This window comes from Panthera pardus, unplaced genomic scaffold (assembly GCF_024362965.1).
Source record: "Panthera pardus isolate Hobbes unplaced genomic scaffold, ASM2436296v1 HiC_scaffold_8, whole genome shotgun sequence".
NCBI lineage: Eukaryota > Metazoa > Chordata > Mammalia > Carnivora > Felidae > Panthera > Panthera pardus.
Genome location: NW_026527013.1, coordinates 118,052,336 through 118,073,655, shown reverse-complemented (window position 1 = coordinate 118,073,655; position 21,320 = coordinate 118,052,336). Strand labels below are relative to the sequence as shown.

The window sequence follows — 21,320 nt, the reverse complement described above, 5'->3', positions numbered from 1 at the left end:
GGTTTACTGTATGTATGAACCACTTGTCTAACTGTTGGAAAGAGCTATTTAGATATATGAGAACTGTAATCCTCCAGCTAAGCAGGATTTAGATAAATGGATTATAGAGGCACAGAAGGAGTCGATACCACTTACTAGGTTAAACTGTACTTTGTTACTATTTGACAGATAACATAGTTCACATTTTATAACTTACGGTGTGTGCCAAAAACCATTTTGACCCATCAGGGTAGTAATGGCTTAGAAAAAGTAGTTCCAGCCTCTAGGGAAAATAATGCACTTACCTTTGTACTCATAAATATCATTTATATGTATTATTCATGGTCATTGGCTGCCCTTAAGCATATATACAGTACATATTTTATCACTTTATGAAATCACATCCATCCTTTTATCTCCTTCTTCTTCCTTTGATTGTCACAAATCCTATTCATCAAACTTCTTAGGTCTTAGCTATTCAGAGTGCCATCAAGGTAGTCATTCATTCACTCACTCATTGATTCATTTTTTGGTTGAATAAATATTTATTGGCTAGTTGGTAGATACTAGGCACTGAGGTTCCAAAGATAATCCGGCCTTAGAGATACCTGAGAGTTTTTTTTAATGTTTATTTATTTTTGAGAGAGAGAGAGAGAGAGAGAGGGGCAGAGAGTGAGCGGGGGAGGGGCAGAGAGAGAGAGGGAGACACAGAATCTGAAGTAGGCTTCAGGCTGTGAGCGGTTAGCAAAGAGCCCGATGCGGGGCTTGAACTTACAAACCGTAGGATCAGGACCTGAGCTGAAGTTGGACGCTTAACCGACTGAGCCACCCAGGTGCCCCTCATTCTCTAATTATCACAGGAGGCTCCAAGAGGCTAATATGTATAGGATAGTAAGAGAATCTTTGTGTAATGTTTATCTTAACAATAGCTATATGTTATGTTAGTCTAATAGACCATATCATAGTTGTCCGATTTCCAGTTGTAGAGGAAAACAGTAGGTATAGCCAAAAAAAATAGAGGCAGGCTTTAGATTCCCGTTTTACAGAAATGCCTGTAATGTGTTCATTCTCCATTCCCTACCACCTCGCACTACCTTGTTTTTTAATTGCGTGTATACCTATGGTTGAAAATGTGTTCAAAAACCACTTGATTTTTATGCTTGTGGTGTAATTTTATTTTAAAGAAAAACAGAAGGTTTTGGAAATACCTCAGATTTCCTGTCGCAAGACCATATGAGCCGCACTTTTAATTCTAACTAAAGTGTTTCCCTTTGGACTCATATATATTGCCCGGGTTTATTAGTCAGAGCCACTTGGGGCCCCTAAGTAACCAATATATATGTAGCATATAGTATTTTTCATTTAAAATAGTAATAATTTGATATTTCCTCACAGTATAATTCAAAACACCAGAAGTGTATTTCACGTGGCTGAATTAGCACTGGCAGCTGTATTTCTGTGAGCTTTACAGACAAGGAAAAATGTTCATATATCTTTACCTGAGGGCCTAGAACAACTTGTTAATCAGTTTGATGAAGTTTAATGCAAAGGCTTAGTGTTAAGGGGCATATTTTCCTCTTTCCTACTAATAATAAGCATTAAAACATATGGAAATAAGAGTTATTCACCCAGGAGAAAGGCCTTCTTAAATAAAAGAAGCAGATGTTAACAAAAATTTCTGCACGCATTGTATGTCTTTCTCTTCGCTAGCCATTTGTACCAAGTTAACATGCTTGGTATAAACAATAGAAACCAACTTTGACTCTGCAGAAAAGGAAAATTATTGGGAGAATATTGGCTCTCAGGCAGAATTGACGGGAAGGCTAAACAACCAGGCTCAGAAGGCAAGGACTGAGAGAGGTAAGGTACCTAGAACTTCAGCCCAGTCTCTGCCCCCAACGAGAGTCTAATTGGGACACACTGCTGGCCCTGCCATTGTGCAATGCCACGGACACGAGGATGGTGTCAGAGCTCTCCCCTGATTCTTTTGTTAGTCAGTTTGGATTTAGGTTCCAGTTCAGAGCATCTGATTGACTGACCTAGACCAGGGAAAAACCTCCCTCCCTCCCTTCATCTTCTGTGGTGAGAAGCTGGCTCCGGCCCCCAACAATCTCAGGACTGACATAGGAAAGATACTTAGATGTCAGATGTCAGGCATCTTCAGATGACAAATGCCCACAACCTATAGGGATGCTAAATGATCTGAAATTATTTAGTTGCTGTATTTAGTAGGAATTATTTATTTGTTATCTTGAAATTGGTAGGAGACTGGTTGGTGTTTTAAAACCTGTTTTCTGAGAGCCAGCAAAAAAGAAAAAGCAAGCATATTTGTAAGAAAAACGGGACTGATTGGATTTTGGTAGGTAGCGATGGAGTAGAGGGAAAGAATATGGGGCAGTGGATGTGGAAAAAGGAAGAAATCAAGAATGATGCTCCGTTTTCTGGTTTGGAGTCTTCAGTTAATGGAGGTGCCATTGATCGAGAAGGAGGACACAACAAGAAAGATCACATGTGTTGCAGGAGTGGAGATAAGGTGATCTCCATTGTGGGCATGTTCTCTTCATTGTGCCCATAAGACATTCAAGAAATGAAACATATATACTGGGCAGATAAAGATTTGGATATAAAATCCTGAAGCTGGACGAAAAATAGGGAATTATGAATCACAAGATACGAATAGAAGTTGAATCCTAAGGATTGGGTAAGATTGCCCAGAGAAAACCGTAAAGCAGGAAAAGAGCAAGATTTAGAACATAATGCATCATGGCTGTTTAAGAGATAGACAAAGGTAGAGGAGCCCATGAAGCAAGCTGAGAAAGTCGGACCCAAGTTGCAGAAGGAAATGCAAGATAGCATTCATCTTCTCTAGCAAGATTTCATAAATTACATGTTCTAGAACAGTGGTTTTTCAAACATTAGTGTGTGTCAGAATCACCTGGGTTGCTTGCTAAACCTTTGGTTTCCCACACCCACACCCAGAGATTTCCACACAGCAAGGGCAGGGTAGTAGCCATTTCTGCATTAATAGTCTTCCAAGATCTAACATAGTTGGCGATTCTTGAAATATACTTTGAGAAACAGCTTTCTAGGAGACAATGTGAAATGGTTGAAAAAACAAGGCTTTTTTCAGACTTAGGTTAGGGTCCTGGCTTTTATAATCTACTGGTTATATGGCCATGAGCAAATCAATTATTTTAAGATTTGTTTTTCCATCAGTGCTGGGGATGTAATAAATAACTTCTTCCTCTCAGAATTATTTTGTGGTATAGATGATATATGTTATTAAATTCCTGGCCTACAGAAGGAGCTCAGGAAGTGTGAGTTGTCTTTCGGACACTTAGCAAACCCAGAACACAGCTGTAAACCTAAAAGCCAGGGAAAAAGTAGAAGGAAATTGCTATCATTAACCTCACGCATTTTGTTTTGTAAGAGATCAGAGCCGCCTGCTTTTTACCTTGAACCTACTGAATTAGAATTGTGTAAAATTAAGTTACTGATTTAATAGATTTTATTATCTAGTTTCTCCTGGCAGACTTCAGTTCTGTAGACATTAAATTTGAACAGCATGATATGGGCAAGGTTAAAGTGTGAAATAGAAGCTGAAGGAAATTTGATAGAGGGACAAATACCTCAAAAATCCTGAAGGCATTAATGTTATAAAAGCTAAATACTCAAATAATACTACTAAATTGTCAAGAAAATGTTAAATTATGTTTGAAAGAATTGTTTGAGAAGTCAGGGAAGTATATCTTTCAGAAAGATTTCCATTATAATGACTAACATTTTACAGATGTTTGGCACTTAAAGGAATAAGCTTCTGCTATTTCAGAAGTTCCCATAAATGCAATACCTATTAGTCTTTTGCAGTTTTGGGTAAATCAACTTATATGACTTAATTGGCATGTTACTGTTTTTAACACTTCGTCTCAAGTCAAGAAGTGTTCTTGAAACTATCCTAGAAGGCATTGTGGAATTAATCTATATATATATTATTATGGATTGCCATATAATGCTATGGTTTTCTCCTTTTTCTCTATCTGGAAGAGATGCTAATGTGAAGAGAGAGGAGCAGAGTCTTATCAAAGCCATGACTACACCCATTTCATATCTTGAGTTTTTTGTCCCACATTGTCTGATTAGAAACATGGCTACTGGGGCGCCTGGGTGGCTCAGTCAGTTAAGTGTCCGACTTCAGCTCAGGTCATGATCTCATGGCTGATGGGTTCGAGCCCCGCATCAGGCTCTGTGCTGACAGCTCAGAGCCTGGAGCCTGCTTTGGATTCTGTGTCTCCCTCTCCCTCTCTCTCTGTCTCTCTCTGCCCCTTCCCCACTCGTACTCTGTCTCTCTGTCTCTTAAAAAATAAACATTAAAAAAATTAAAAAAAAAAAAAAGAAACATGGCTACTTTATGGTCATGCATGTACAAAAGCTATTGAGAAAGAGAAAGAATTATGAATTTCCCTCCATTCTCTTCAGCCTTTCTGGTTCCATACCTTTACCCTCACTTGCATGCTTATATGATTATTTATTCCCAAATAGTCAACTGTCAGCTGAATAGGTCTAGGTATTGGTTTATTTTTATTATTAGTTTTACTTGGTTAGAAAACACCGCCTTTTGTCTTGTAGTCTTAGTCTTTCTTTGGCTGAGTGAGGTTTTCTTTTGTTGTATCTTTGGTTATCGACTCTGTGTTGTTACTCTTCTTCTGGATCACCCATTTTTTCTTACGTTTTATTTTTGTTAGTCTTCCATGTCTATCATCTTTCTCTTTTGTTTCTCTTCCTCCTTATTTTTTTTCCCTACCTATTGGGGTAGAATGTTTTAGGTATATCTGATTTGATTTTTCAACGATGTTCAAAATTTTCAACTTTTTATCACTTTAATAAATCATTTGTTTTGCTGCTGCATTTTTCATTTCCTTATATGGTATTTTTCCCTTATTTCACCAGCTCCATTCCAGTTTCTGTCCCAGCCATCTCTCTTTTATTTTATATTACATTGTTTCATCTTTCATCTCTCTCAAATATTTTTTTTTACTTTATAAAAGATGCAGAATAATTTAAAGTTTATATCTGTTTCTCCTTGTGTGCTCTTGCTTTCTATATCTTGAATGCTATGTTATGTTTTTGTAGCACATGGTATTTGTTTGATTTTCCTCTTTTACTTCTGTCTGGATGTTATATATCCTTGTCTCTATAATCTGGGGTGCTTACTTCTATGTTGGATTCGTGGCCTTTCTCTGGCTTATCTCACTAGAGAGAGGTTGGTTATGTCTTCCTCTTAGATCCTAACAGAAGATCTGATACAAAGCCCCATAGCATATTTCTGGGGGTTTGGTCTAAAGTGGATCAGCAAGTCTAAGGAGAGGTCACCTAATTTGGCTGCCTGGTTGTCTTATTTCTAGATAATCTTGCACAAGAAAGTTTCTTGCTCCCTGCAGCTCTTCCTAACTCAGTCTTTATAGTGCTGATTTTACATCTCCAGATGTAAACCACTCCTCACGCATTTCCATCCCAACTGATGTCACATTGCCAAGAATTTCAGACCCAGGTTACAGATAGAAAGCATGGGCTTTAAATGAGACGGACCAAGTGATGAGAGCATTTGAGCCCTTGTGCAGCAAGGGAGCCACGTTCTTTCATCTGGTCTTTGAAGTTCCTTTTTTTTTCTTGGAAAGTTTAAAGACCTCTCTCACAATTGCCCTGTGTGGCTTTAATATTTGGCCTCTGACAACTTCCATTTTTTGTAATGAAATCTTTTGGCAGTCTAGTGGATCACTCACAGGGTAAATATTCCTGGAGCACTTAAATTTGTATTGTGTGTGTGTGTGTGGGGGGGGGTATGTGTTGCACTGGGAAGGTGAGAAAGGTCTAGTAAGGTGTTAACTAGATTTTGTCCCACCATACCTACAATACCCCCTCAGTTGTTTTAAGAGCTCAATATAAATTTTTTCCCTGAATGAATGAATGACTTAGTCTTCTTTAAGGATTTAAGGTTAAGCAACAATGCTTAACCATTTCTTTCCCCAATATTATTTTTTCAGTTAGATGTTTTGTAAAATATGTCCCAGGAGTACCAGTTTCATAAAATGTTCTATGAAAAAAGGGTTCCATGTACAAATAATTTTGGGAAAGGCCATGTACTGAATCCCTCTCATGGAAATGCAAGCATTATGTAAATATATTAAGGGCCTCAAGAAGGCCTGGATTAACAAAACCTGGTTAACTCTTTTTAGCTCAGCATTTCCCGGACGTATTTTGTCATAGAAACCTATTAATACCTCATAAAACACACTATGAGAAATGCTGCTCTAATTTTTGTTGTTTTTTTCCTGAACATCACAGAGTATATTGTAGGCTTTTTCCACGAGGCAAGCTTCTAATTTTTAGATCATGGAAAGAGATGTAAATTATGACTTAATATGATTAGAATGTCCAGATTTCAGTCAGGAATTTCTAACTCAGATTTTTTTGTCCTCATTTGGTGTTTTGAACAAGATATGATCTTCATAACTTTTTAAAAATGTGTGTTACTTCAGGCATTAAATTAGTATATTTAAGAAAAGGAGATAAATATTTTATTGGTGCACAGAGCCAAGAGACCCCTCCACCCCATGATATGGAAGCATTTCTGTATTTCCCCCGAGCTCAGTAAAAGAGACAGTTGCCCTTACTCATGATTTTAATATTGTGCGTTAATCTAGGAAGTAAACATATAGTTGTACAGCTTTTCTATCAAAATGGTATAACTGGGTGAGTCGGAAAGCAGACTAATTTTATTTTGGTTTCATAGTATTAAATCTTTTCTTGTATTCCTACTTTATTTGTCTTTAAAATAATATCTGCCTAAGCTCAAGTTGTCTTTTCTTTTGGATCTTCATCATGCGGGATTCAGATGTGCTTTCCTAGTTTACCATTCACTGACTGGCTAAGAAGCCTACTTTTCTTTGGTTTTGTTTCAGCAACTAATACTTCCGTGCAGGCTTTACGTCCCTCTCCATCCAAATGCTTTGTTTTCCACTTGTAAGTTTTTATAATTAGTAGTTTTGTTTTGCTTTGCCTTTTATTTTATGCTTTTAAATCAATTCTTTTCATGTTTACTTTTTTTGTTTTAGAGAGAGAAAGTGTGTGAGCAGGGTAGGGGGAGAGGGGAGAGAGAGACAGAGAGAGAGAGACAGAGAGAGAGAGAGAGACAGAGAATTCCAAGTAGGCTCCGCACTAAGCGTGGCTAAGCATGGCTTGATCCTGTGACCTGGAATCATGACCTGAGTTGAAATCAAGAGTCGGATGCTCCACAGACTGAGCCACCCAGGTGCTCTGCTTTGCTTTTTAAATTTACGGTTTGTAAAATTTCAGTTTGTACCAATTCAGGAGATATTTTTTGGGAAGAAAACCTGTGATTTAGAGCTTTTCAGAGGTGGGATGTTGGAAGGCGGTAATGAGAAGGGATGGTGGTAAAAAAAGCCCAGTGAGTTTTCGACTCCAGGTTTCCCCACTGGCTCATAAATCTGAGAGAGCCATGGATTTGTAGCGGGTTTTTCCAGCAAGTTCTGAGTTCCCGTTCTTGGATTTTCCCTACACGTAAGTATCGTATTTCCATACTTCCTTCTGAATAAGACTGTATAAAAATAAGACTGTATAAGACGTCTGCAGACGTCTTCCTCTCATTCCCTAAGATATCCTTTTTAAATCCAACCATCCCCAATACTTCTGTAATTTTAGAATTAAAAGTGTTAGCTAGAAATATTATTTTAAACATTAAATACTATGAAAACAGTATGAACAAAGCATAACCCCTTCCAAGAATTGACAAAGAAAATCTAAATAAAAGATAATCAACTGGGCATTTATATTCACTGCAGTAAAGGAAAGTCTGACTTTCGTTTTATCTTCAACAGACAAGCAACAGAAAGGTGAATTCGCAATAGACGGCTACAATGTCAGAATGAATAACACTCTCAGGAAGGATGCAAAGAAGGATTGCTGTTTTGAAATCTCTGCTCCTGATAAACGGATCTATCAGGTTGGAGTTTTTGTGTTGTTTTGAAATTAAGTTGATAAAAGGTCCTGATTTCATTTATAAAGACATTAACATTTCGTTAAAACAACCCTCCCTGACATGTTAATAACAATAAAAAATACTGATCTTTATACAGTGAACATTCATATAAGAGGAAGTACATTTTTTTAAAAAAATCTCAGATTCGTTCAAGTGATACCTTCTCGAAAGTGAACAAGCGAATATGTAATTTATCAACTACTTCACATGTTGCATTTTATATCTGTTTTAATAGAACTGTGTGATTACTTAAAAGAATTACAGAGCAGAAAGAGTAAAATTATCAAAAGAAAAATATCTGAGCGTTAATGCATACTGTATTGCTTAGGGTTGTGGGAGAAAATGAAGTTAAAGGCACATATCAGCTCTGTGATTCGAGAGCTATCAGCTAGCATCAATATGGAATGTATGTTTAATAAGTTTTAAATATCTGAGATTGCAGTTGAAAGCCAGTTAATTAAGTTGTCAGGTAGTGTGTTGGAATCTGACAAGAACATTTTTAAGAAAAGTGTACCCGGCAGTCTAAAGAAATTCATGGGTGTCTTCTAATTGTCAAGGGCAAATTTTGTTCATCAGTTCTGTCTTTGACATTGATGAAGAGAAGCAGCTTTTTTTCCTGCACAGCTGCCAGCTGCTGATCAGAGTTTCAAATCCATCATCCTCTGCTTCAATTACGTAAATTTGTCAAAATTAACTGTACATTATAAGGAGCATCCTTGCAAGAAAAGTAGTACGAGACATGAAAAGAATTACTAATGGTCTTAAAGAAGTGATAAGAGTGTGACATGCCTTTCATATTTCCACCGTGGGGATTTTTCTTACTCTTGTTTATTTTTTTATCAGTTCACAGCAGCGTCTCCCAAAGATGCTGAGCAGTGGGTACAGCAGCTGAAATTTGTATTACGCGGTAAGAGCAATCAATCGGACTAGTCACGGCAGTCTTTCAATACTGAATAACTGAATGAATTTGGATTTTCAAGTATAAAAGGTCGTTGGCTCCTATGAGGACGACCGAGGGAACATGATGGTGCGCTTCAGAGCTATAAAAGTGTTTCTTCTCTAAGTACCAACTGGCAACTTTGCAATTCACACATTTGTGTAGTGATCATTTTTTTTTTTTTATAACAATGTTCCAAGTTAAGGATATAGCATATGATAATGTCGTGACTCTGGAGGGCTGCATCAGTTTAGAAAATAAGGTTTTGAAAACCACGTTCGCGTTCTTAAAAAATTTGCCTGATGAACCACGTTTTTTCAGACATGGGATCGGATGTTATTCCTGAAGACAACGATGAAAGAGGGGAACTGTATGATGACGTGGACCATCCTCTGCCAACCAGCAGCCAGCCACCTGATGATGAAATTTATGAAGAACTTCCAGGTATTTATCGTCCGGTGATTCATTTAAGGATTTTAGGGCTTGTTTCATTTTTTCTCCCCCCTCAATGTCATATATCATCACGTTGACAACTGGAGCGGAACATGGTGAGCTATTAAAAACAAGGACAAAGAAAATCCCTCAAAACCCTATTTTATGAAAAGGGTTCTGCTTGAGGTATTTCAAGCGCGTGGATGTATACTCATGGAAAGTGAGTGGGATGTTAAAATGAAGCAGAGACAGTCCTAATCTCATGGGACTTTTGGCTCATTAGCATTGTTTACGCGACATAATTTTTTAATTAAAAAATCGACTTGCCTTACAGTTTTTTCCCACCAACTCACACATCGTTTTTTATTTATATATCTTGGAACTTGCATTAACCAGAAGTTCTATGCACACCCCATATGTCAACAACTTCTGCCTCGTATATTACTCTCTGCTGTGGCAAATTGCACTGTCTTAGAAGAATATTGTCAAACTATCAACAAAAGCCTTTGAGGCTTGAAATTTTCTTGCTTGATATTTTATCATCGATATGGATAGGTTTTCTTTTTCTGCACTTACAGGCATTGTTGAGTGTTTATATGCCTCAGCATCTCTTACGTAACATAAAATTAATTCTCTATTAGCTGTTTGACTTGTAGTTTTGAGGATCAAGCAGGACACAGAAAGGTAGGCATCTGGAACTTAGGGTACCTAGAGTGGGAACGCATTCAGGGAATCACTGCATTATTAAAACTATAGGTTGAAATGAGCTTTTTTCTAGCTATTAAAAAATCAGTAGAGAAGAAAAAGGGATTATGAACAATGTGAGATTGAACCAACATCTCACGTGGAGAAGTTGTTTTTCTCTGAAAATTGGTTTCAGAAATGCTTAAAATGTTCCAAATTAACGTGCAAATATCATTTTCAGTGAAGTCAATGGAGCATAGTAATAACTAGCACATGGACCTTAGAGTCAAAGTTTAAATTTGGGCTGTGCCATTTACTACCTCAGGGACCTTAAGCCTTGTCTTCTCCCTCATCTAGAATTCTTCATCTTCATCTATAAAATTCCTTTTTTCTTTGTCAATAAAATGGGGGTGATATCACCGTGAGGGGAGTGAGGTGACTGTATCTGAAACTCTCAGCACTGTGCTTGAATCATGACAAGCCTGCACAATAAATTGTAACATCATCGTTATCGTTTTCATTATTGTATCCAGTAAATTCTTTTTTTTTTAAATTTGTTTTTAATGTTTATTTATTTTTGAGACAATGCAAGAGACAGAGTACAATCAGTGGAGGGGCAGACAGAGGGAGACACAGAATCTGAAGCGGGCTCCAGGCTCTGAGCTGTCAGCCCAGAGCCCGATGCGGGGCTCGAACTCACAAACCGTGAGATCATGACCTGAGCCGAAGTCGGACGCTTAACCGACTGAGCCACTCAGGCACCCCTATATCCAGTAAATTCTTACAAGTGCTTATATGAGGATGTAAGAATGGTTTTCTGATCAAGTAAGAATTAATGATTGTAATGGTATTATAAATTCAAGTACTACAGAAACGACTCAAATATGCATCTACATATTGTTTTTTACTGCCCATGGAAGATGATTAGTCTAAAAGCACAAGTTTGTGGGGAATAGTAATCTGGACATTTTTATTATTTTAATGGGGCTATATGTTTATAGCCTTTTCCTTTCTGATTTATCCTAGGGAAATGGCATCTGCCATAGCATTAGTTATCCTCAAGTCGGGAAGAATATTTTCTGGCTGCTTGTTTTTAGTCACATCATATTGTTAATACAGTTATTTGAGTTTGAAAAATGTCTGAAAGAGCTTGTGAGAATGTATACTGATGTAAAATGGAAGCGGGTAGTGCCCTTGAACGTGGTATTACTGTCGTACACATTGTATTCCTTTAAAACCCTGCAATGAATGGGTTACGTTACAGCGGTCGAATTGTCTGTTAATTAAGTTCTGTGTTTCTTCAACTTGACCATCCTGTCCCCACCATCCCTCCCCCCCCACTTTCATAACAAAGGTCCAAGGAAGCTCTCTTTTAGGTGGCTTGAAATCTTGAAAGGATGAAAACATCTTGTATTTTCTCTCACTGCAGATATGCTGCTTCATCCCCTTTTTTTTTTTTTTTTTTTTTTGGCCGAGGGCCACATAATTGTTGGAAATAACCGTTACTCCTTAAGGAGTCTTCCTTCTTGCAGAGGTGCTGGAAGAAATCTAAGCTGCTCTGGGATTCCTTGCCCCTGCCTGGGATCCCAGTTGCCTTACAAAGTGATTGAGCTCGATAGACCCTGCAACAGTACCCCTGGGAAGGAAGCCGGCGTAGGCGGCTGTGGATTGTCTACTTCTTCTTGCTTCCCCAGTGTACCCAAAAGCCGCTTCAACATCTGCACGGTGCAAGCTTGTCCAGTTGGAGCCAGCCGCTGCAGAGGGGATTTTTCTTAGCGAAAGTCCTCAAGTCGTCTCTCCGAGTGTGAGGGGTTTTTTTTTGTTGTTTGGTTTTGTTTTTTGGACTAAAACTAGAAAGTCACTTTTCTTTCTTTAAAAAAAGGATGTCCCCATTCAGGATAAACGTTGAGGTAGTTGCCTTCCCCTCTGTGAAATACGAATATAATTTGGAGAGGAGGTGAGAACAGGGGAGGGGCAGTGAACACACTCGCAAACTGTGGGTATTTTTCCAGTTCTGGACCAAAAACTATGTCTCTCTGAAGTCTGACTGGTTAACTTCCAAGAATTAATTCCTGCTACCATTTCAACACACTTTTCTATTACATATGGTTGAAAATCCCCTTAGTTGAAAGATGAGGCATACACATATGAAGAAAAATCGAAGTTTTCAGTGTGTTACTGTAAATCACAAGGTTCTTTTTCTGAGAAAGTAGAGCTCTCACTCTAAAAAATATATTTTTTTAAATGTAAGTAAACCTGTAGTGTTTCAGTCTTAATGATAAGAAGAAAACATTGTTTAAAAAATCGTATTGCAAAATATCCCTTGAAAAAAATGTTTGGTTCTGTGGGACCGTAAATAGTTGCCTTGTAATTGTTTTTCAGTGAGAATCTTCTAACTTTATTACCGGAGCTTCTCTTTCATTTCTTGTTCATTAATTTTTAAGTAACTTCACAAAAGAATAAGAATAAATTTGTAAGATTTCTTTGTGTTTAGGGGATTTATGCATATGCAACTCTTCTGTAAGAGTTGAAAGAGTGCCATTTCTGGGGAGTGGTAAAGCCATCTGGCTTTCCTTCACATACACTAATGGCTTCAACATCTCTTATGGCTTAGGATGCCTTAGCCTAGGTCAGTCAGGTTTGCTTACATTGTGGTATTACTATAGCATATTTGTGTTTGCACAGCTAATATATTGATCAAAGCGTGTTTACTGTTTCATAACACGGTAGGGAGTTCATTTGGCTTAGAACAGATTTCAGAAGTCAGTGCTCATTGTTTTCATTAGAAATACAGAAGAATCATTTTTATTTGATTTTTGAATCTTCAAAGAGGAAACAGTGCTTGAGAAATTGCTGCAGAGATCGTCACAGCTTGCCTTTCTCTTCTAGTTACCATGTCACTTGATTTTTCCCCTCTTTAATGTCAGGAAATTGTGTAGCGACAACAATTAAGACTTTCTAAAGATATAGACTGAATAGAATCAGCCCAATAACAAGAACGGTAACCGCCCATTAGCCTATTAAATCTATAGCTTTACAGCTACAGGGGAATTGCCTTTGAAATTCTTCTGGCAAGTGGACTGGAAGAGACAGGGCAACATAAAACAGGAAGACGAATTTCTAATTCCATTAACCTATTTTTTAAGTGTTAATTCATTTTTTTTTTTTTTTTTTGTAATGACAGATTGAACTATTCTGAGCCAGAAGCAAAGGATATTTTTATCCTTTGGTCATTCAAATACATTTAAAATGTATCCATTCCAGTGTCTGTATCTAAAATGGAATATAAAGTAAAATGCAGCTATAGATACATATTTTTCAAACTATTACGGATACATAAAAAAGAACAGTGTTTGGTTACTTAAATCTGAAGCAGTTTCTGGCAAGTAGACACGAATGACATTAATCAGTAAGTGGTCCCAACCCCCGCCCAAGATACATTTTAGCTTTGCTTTCCTGCTGAATCCTTATCACTCCTGTTACAAAGTTAATATCAAGAATATAGGGGAGTCTGGAGTCTCTGATATTAACATCACTGTAAGGGAGAACATCTATAAGTTAGGGTCACTGCACACTTTCAATTGTTTATGTTTTGGTCTTTGCTGAATATAGATGTGACCTTCGTGTTGTTTATGTTGCCTGTTTCATGATATGGCATGAAGCTGTGGAATAAATACAGTTGTGACTATCACGTAGCTTTTTCTCCACCTTGCTGTTGGCATTGCAGCACATCTCAAAACCCAGAATACATGCAAAGCATAAATGGCTACTGGTAGAAAGATAAACTAACCCATTTTTGCAACTTGGAGCTCCATCAGTGGTCCTCAGCCACCAGAAGTTTTGGCCCTCCGGGTACCTATAATGATTTTGGGCTCGGAGGCATTTTTGGTTGCCGCAGCTGGTGTGTGTGTGTATGTGTGTGTGTTACAAACATCGAGTGGGGAGAGGACAGGGTTGCTGCTAGTGTGCAGGGCGCAGGGCAGCCGCCACAACAGAGAATTATCTGGCCCGAAATGTCAATAGTGTTGAGGTTCAAAAACCCCCAGCCACACGCATGTAATAGAAAGCTTTCGGTTTATCGCCTTCTTATCTGTATCTCTCGAGTGATAGAAACCCATACCCATGCTCCGTGTAGGAGTTTGTTTTTATGGCCACAACATGGGCCATAAACATATACGTAAACATATACATAAACATATATGTTTTCTTACATCTAGAAAACTAGGATTACATACAGCGGTTCTGGGTTACAGAGGACAAAATGGACTCGTCTGTCACTCTTTCCTTCAAGGGATTGAACTTCTGTCAGTCTTAGTGTAATGAGAAAACCGTGAAAGATGACAAAGGAGGGAAGCCTTTCCTCTGTTTTCATGAGCATAATCTGTGAAGGAAGAGTCTTTTTTTTCGATACTGCGTATATGTGTCTCTCTCATACAGATACTTGGCTTATAATACTCTGATAAGGCTGCTCTTTTGCAGCTGAAATGAGACCAGTGGGTGAGGATTGGGTCTTCTGAAAGGGAGTCAGGCCTCCTGGGAGAATGCAGGGCTGAGCAATTCCAGGGCCGCCTGAAGTTTGGCTCCTGTGGGACTTCTCTCCCTTCTCCCTTCTTGGGCCTGGACTTTGCAGAGGTCCATGGGCTCGAGATGGCGGGAAGACAGTTTGTGTCCCTGGAGGTGGGCAAGGAGGCAGTGAGGCAGCCCCATGAGGGATAGTGAGGACGGGCTCACGTGAGTGTGCTTCACAACAAGCCACACCAGGTGCTTCTTCCTTATTCTCTCTTCATTTCCTTTTTGCTACTGCCGAGTTTTAGCTTCTAAATCTTGATTTTCCAACAACACATGCTCACTGGGAAAACCTTAAACATGGCTGACGTGCACAAGACAAACCCTCTGCCCGACGTAAACATTAATGGTTTGATATACATCTTTTGTCTTTTCTTTCCCATTTACAAACATACAGATGCATATACAGATCTTTGTAAAATAAGATCCTTTACGGGGCGCCTGGGTGGCTCAGTTGGTTGAGCATCTAACTTCGGCTTAGGTCATGATCTCACGGTTTGTGGGTTTGAGCCCCACGTCGGGCTCTGAGCTGACAGCTCAGAACCCAGAGCCTGCTTCAGATTCTCTGTCTCTCTGTCTCTCTCTGCCTCTCCTGCTCACACTCTGACTCTCTCTCTCTCAAAAATAAACATTACAAAAATAAAATAAGGTCATTTATTTCATTTCCTTTTTTTGACTTTATTTCCTTTCATTTCCTCCTACTATTATTTTCTTCCTTTTCTCCTTCGTTTTTCCCCCTCCCTTCCCTTTTCTATTTCCATCCTTTGTTTTCTTCCTTGCTTTCATTTCTTTCCTTCCATAAATATCTTGAGCACCTGCTCCATGGCAGACACTGTATACAGGTGCTAGGAACCCCCCTGTCATTCCTACATGGGTCCTAAAGGGGTGCAGCTATGCTTTCCCTTTCTGGCCCGAGCCTTGACTCACTATTGCACCCTCAGTTCCCTGTGCTTATTTATGTCTTATGTATATACGCTGTTTTCATGTCTCATGAGTTTGTTGTACTGGCTTTTCTGATACAGGAATCCTGTCTTCCAGGGTATAGTTTCAGAACTATTGTGACACCTTCTCTCAGACCGTCCTGCTCCTCCCCTCTTCCTCTCCAGCTGCCCTTTATCTTCTGGCTCTGCCCCCCTGCCCTGCACACACAGAATACCTTTCCCTATATCTGTGACCAGTTAATTTGCTGTGATAGAGAGCAAGGACTTTGAAGGCAAACCTACATTTGAATCCCGGTTCCACCCCTGCCTGTGTACGTTAGCCAAAAGGCAAGCAAACACAGGAAAAGTGGCAATGCAAGAAACAAGAACACAGACATGGGCAACATGTGTCAGTAACTTTAACTACAGATTACTCTTAAACGAGCTTTTTATTTTTTAATTTAATTTAAGAAGTAAAACTAAATTTAGCTCACAGTTAAAAAAATTTATCTGGGATGAGGTGCCTGGGTGGCTCAGTCGGTTAAGCTTCGATTCTTGATTTCAGTTCAGTCATGATCTCATGGTTCATGAATTGGAGCCCTGCATAGGGCTCTGTGTTGACTGTGCAGAGCTTGCTTGAGATTCTCTCTCTCCCCCTCTCTCTCTGCCCCTCATCTCTGCCCTCTTCTCTCAATATAAATAAATAAACATTAAAAAAAAAAATTAACCTGGGGCAAGTGGGAGATGGGAGACAGTGAAAGCATGCTAAGTGTTGTGCAGGAGGAGAGAGGAGAAAAATACTGAGTAACCGTAGTCTTTGTTAGGAAATGCATGTTAAAATTTCCAAGTACTAAAGAAATAGGAATGCAATCTTGGGATTCCCAAAGCAGCAGAGGGGAAATAAAAGATGATCACAGGGAAAAAAAAAAAAAAATTCAAATCCAAAAGAAGGCAGGAGAAAGAAAGTAAGAACAAAGAGAGAAGATGGTAAAAATAAGCCCAAATTTTAAAAGTAATTACAATAAATAGAACTTGATTAACTAAATCTAATAAAGGAAAAATTATCACATTGGATTTTTTTTTTTTTTGATCTAGCAACTTACAGGAGCTATTTCTGAAATGAAACCACATAGAAATTTTCCAAGTAAGAGAATGGAAATAAATAAACCAGGCAGTCATATTCAAACAAAGCTACTATCCACATTAAACACTAGACAGTGTAAAATTTAGGGCATAAAGCATTAATAGGACTGGAGAATGACCCTACATAATAATGGTAAAAATAAGATAAAGCTTAAATGCACTTAACTGCATAACCAAAAACTTAGAAGATAAATTTGACAGATCTTCAATTATAGTGGGAGATTTTTACATACCACTTTCAGAAACTGGTAGGCCAAGGAGGCAAAATATTAGTAACTGTATGAAAGATCTAAACCAAAAAAGATTGATGAACAATCTAGTCTATCCAAAAAGATATTTAGTACACATAGAATAGTTATGGAGATTGACCATATGAGTTCACAATAAAAATCTCAACAAGTTTCTATGAATCTATATCATACAGACTGTGTTCTTTAACTGCAATGAAATTTAATTAGAAAACAACACTAAGAAAGTAGTTGAAAATACCCAAGCCCCTGTGTTTGGGGGCTGAAAAACAAACTTCTGAATAGCCTACGAGTCAGTGGAAATCACAAAATATGTAGTTGTGAGAGACAATGCAAATAGTACAAATAAAAACTCGTGACATGGGCCTTAAAAACTCTATTTAGAGGGATATGGTAGTGAGTAAAACACATGAGAAAATCAATTCCTAATGAGCTGGAGCTGAGAGAACTATAAAAAAAGATGAAAAAAGGCTGTAAAATAAATGCAGTGATTAAAGAGACAAAAGAAGGAATAAAAACTCTAGTAAGTGAAAAAGGACGCTATGAAAAAAGATCAGATTTCTCTTTCAAAGAACCAAATAGACTCATTGTAAATTATTGGTGGTCTGGATTATTTAGCCACCAAATCGTAAATTTTTAGACTCACATATTTATGTTTACATTGCCTAGGGAACCATTAGAATAATTATTAGAACACCCTCTTCTAATAATATAATCATTAGGAGAATCAGAATGTTTAAAATTTTGAACCAGAAGATAAGCAAATGTCAGCCACTCTAATCAGACCAAAATGCTGACATTTATAAAACAAGAAGAAAAATTACACTCATGAGCCTGGGCCGTTAAGAGTTTTCTGTGAATCTTAGATGAAGAACTCTAAATCTGTGCCAGAAGGGGAAATATTCACATTGTAAGCTTTATATCTATACATAACTGAGCACTCTATTTTTAGCATCGAGAAATCTCAAGGGTTAGCTTCAAGGTACAGCTTCTAATCACCTTCGTATCACCTTTTTTTTTTTTTTCCTAATGTTTTATTTATTTTTAAGACAGAGACAGAGCATGAGTGGGGATGGGGCAGAGAGAGAGGGAGACACAGAATCTGAAGCAGGAACCAGGCTCCGAGATGTCAGCACAGAGTCCGATGCGGGGCTTGAACTCTCGAACTGTGAGATCATGACCTGAGCCGAAGTCAGACGCTCAACCGACTGAGCCCCCTGGGCACCCCTCGTATCACCCTTTTTAACTGTAGTCTTCATTCTGCAGATATGAGTCACTTTCCAAGTAGAATATACACAGATCAGAGCCTGCTTTTGTTTTTCATTCCTCCATGTTTTCAGAAGATAGAACATGATAAAGTTTATAGTAGCTTTACAAAAACTTATTTGCTTCTTTAGGTCCCAGGGGAAAAAAAATACACACACATCCATATACCTGCATGAACACACACGTCTATAGAGACAGACACAGCAAGAGAGCATCAGGCTTCGCTATTTTTGCAGATAGGTCAGCTGGGAATATCAACTTCCTAAGAGTACTCAGCTGCTTACTTTAAAGCAGTGATGAATAAGAATGGACAAGTTCAACAAAATGTCAGTGATAAATATAAGCACTCTTCATATCTGGCCTCAGCACATGCTGCAGTGGAGTAAATGCAAGCCTTCAAACAAAGTGGGGGAAAATATCCAGTCTTAAGCTCAAGTGAAATTTTGCTTTGATTTTGTTTCAAACAAGACTTTCTTCTATAGATTTGTCCCCCTTTATTAGAACTGATTTGGAATTTTTACAAAGAAGTAACAACTTCTTATACCTGTGTCTCTGTTAGCCCCTTGATTTCTTAATGCAGGAGCTGAGATGGGACAGATAATTTTTCTCATAGACAAATAAGGAAATTTAGATGCAGAGTGGCATGAGGAGGTCTCTTTGGAACAAGATCCCAAACTTCCTGGCTCCTTGTCCGGGCTGTTTTCCGTATTCCTGATCCTGGTGCAAGGAGATACAACCTAACTCTGTTTCTCTTTAGCATAAAAATTCACGGGAGAGCCATTGTATCCTCACCTGCTCACCCTTTCATCCCTGGCAATTTGATTTTGTATTCTTTTTCATTATTATTATAAAGAGAGAGAGAAAGAGCATGCATGCTGGGAGGAGGGTCAGAGGGAGAGAGGAAGGGAGAGTATCTTAAGCAGGGTCCAGACCCAGTGCAGAGCCGGACCTGGGGCTTGATCCCACGACGCTGGGACTCTGACCTGAGCCGAAATCAAGAGTTGGATGCTCCACTGACTGAGCCAACCAGGCGCCCCATGATTTTGTATTATCCCTTAACTAAAACAGCTTCCTTAAAGTCACCAGCACTCTCTGAGTCATCAGTTTCTGTCCTCAAATTCACCTCCAGAAATTTTATTTTGCTGACCACCCCTTTCTTCTTGAAATTCTCTCCTCTTTTGGCTTTTGCCATCTTGTTTTCCTGTTATATGTAATATTTATACCTAAGCATCTCAGCACTGTTTTAGATTTCCTCATTTCCTGATGTTTACTGATTGTTTTTCTGTTTATCCATTATTTCTTTAATAGTGAAGCTTTTTGCTTGTACTTTGTCTTCTCATTATACATTCTTAGTATTATGCATCCAATTAATGGATTCAACAAATATTTATTGAAAGTCCATTACATACCAGGTTCTATTCTAGCTGTGGGGGGTTTTGGCATAAAAAAGGCAGACGTTGTCTCTATTAAGATAATTATGGTTTATAGCAAGTGCTATAAAGATCAGAGATTGATATGGGAGGAGTAACTGTTTTATAGTCTGTGGTCAAGGAAGGGGTGGCATTTAGGGGCACCTGGGTGACTCAGTCAGTTGAGCGCCCAACTCTTGGTTTCGGCTCAGATCATGATCTCACGGTTCAGTGGGTTCGAGCCCCACCTCAGGCTCCGTGCTGTCAGCAGAGCCTGCTTGCGATTCTCCCTCTGTCTCTCTCTTTCTCTCTCTCTCTCTCTCTCTCTGTCCCTCCCCCACTCATGCATGCCGTCAAAAATAAATAAACTTAAAAAAAAAGAAGACGTGGCATTTAAACGAGCTTCTTGGATAAAACTGGTAAATGCAGAAAGTCAAACGAAGCACTTTCTAGGCACAGGGAACATCAATGCAAAGGCCCTGAGGCTAGAGAATGCTGAGGTGTTCAAGAACCACTGGTAGCCCCTCAAAGGTTAGAATGGGATTGAAGAGGTAGGCAAAGGAAATCATCTAGACTAACATCTAAACATTTAGAGCAAAACAAAATGTCTTCACTGAGTAGCTAGTTCATCAAAAGATTTAAAAGGTGATATGATAATTATAACAGTAGAAGTTAACTGTTAGTGTGTTCCAGGTACTTTCCTAAGTATTTTCTCATTTACTAAGTATAAATATTTTATGGCCTAGGTATTATTACTACCTCTATTTTATAGGTAAGGAAACCAAGTGGTGGAATTAGGACTTGAACCTAGGCATTCTGACTCTTAGCCAATACCTATACCACCTCTCAGCAGAAACTTGTGAGAATCGCTTTGTCCTTAGCTATCAAGTAAGCACTTACTGGCACACGTGTACCAAAGACACCAGAAAGGGTAATGCACCAATCAAATTTCATCTTCATGTCTGACCTCTCCTTTGAGCTTTGGCCTCCTATTTCAAGTGACTTTTGGCCATGATGTCAAACTCCTGTCTAAGATCAAATCCATCATCTGCCTTATGGCTCTTTATCCTTTCTTTTCTATTTCTATTAATAGCATTAATAGTCATGCAGGTTTTAAAAAATAAAACTCAAAACCATCCTTGATTCCTTCCTTGATCCCTACTCCCCGAATCCAGTCAGTTGCCAGTTGCTACTGATTCTGCCTCCAAAGCATCATTCATCATCTCCAGTGCTCTGCTCACTCAGGCTTCAACAGTTCCTCAACCTGAGTCATTATCAGAGCTCCTAAGTGCTCTCCCCACTTCCCATGTGTATGTCTGTCTCACCAACCAATTTGATCATCTATTCTATGCACTGCCAACAGATTGATCTGCCTAAAACATGACATGGTCGCAGTTACCCTTGCTCAGTAGCCTTTGTGGGTCTTCACAGCTTAGGGGATCAAGGCCAAGCTCATTGGCCCTTCCGTGATGTGACTTAACATCCACCTTTCCACTCCCATTCCCACTTCTCAGACCCTTTATCCAGCAGAATGAACTCTTACCCACTCTTTATTCCCGCCCCATGCTCCATCTCAGTACCTTCATCCCCTATATAGCACTGGGTGTCTTGTCTTAAATCAATGTGCTGAATGAATGAAGTACTTAAAAGACAAAAATTCACTCACATAGCATAAGATAA

The 21,320-nt window shown here is 38.7% G+C and overlaps 1 protein-coding gene across 2 annotated transcripts in view; it reads left to right on the top strand.

Moving 5' to 3' along the window:
* The window catches only part of SKAP2 (src kinase associated phosphoprotein 2), a 179,957-nt gene that overhangs the window by 113,537 nt on the left and 45,100 nt on the right, over positions 1-21,320 (top strand). For both annotated transcript variants that reach the window (XM_019443658.2, XM_019443657.2), the window contains exons 7-9: positions 7,875-7,999; positions 8,879-8,942; positions 9,294-9,416. In XM_019443658.2, coding sequence (XP_019299203.2) covers positions 7,875-7,999; positions 8,879-8,942; positions 9,294-9,416 — 312 coding nt within the window. The remainder of the gene's footprint in view (positions 1-7,874; positions 8,000-8,878; positions 8,943-9,293; positions 9,417-21,320) is intronic.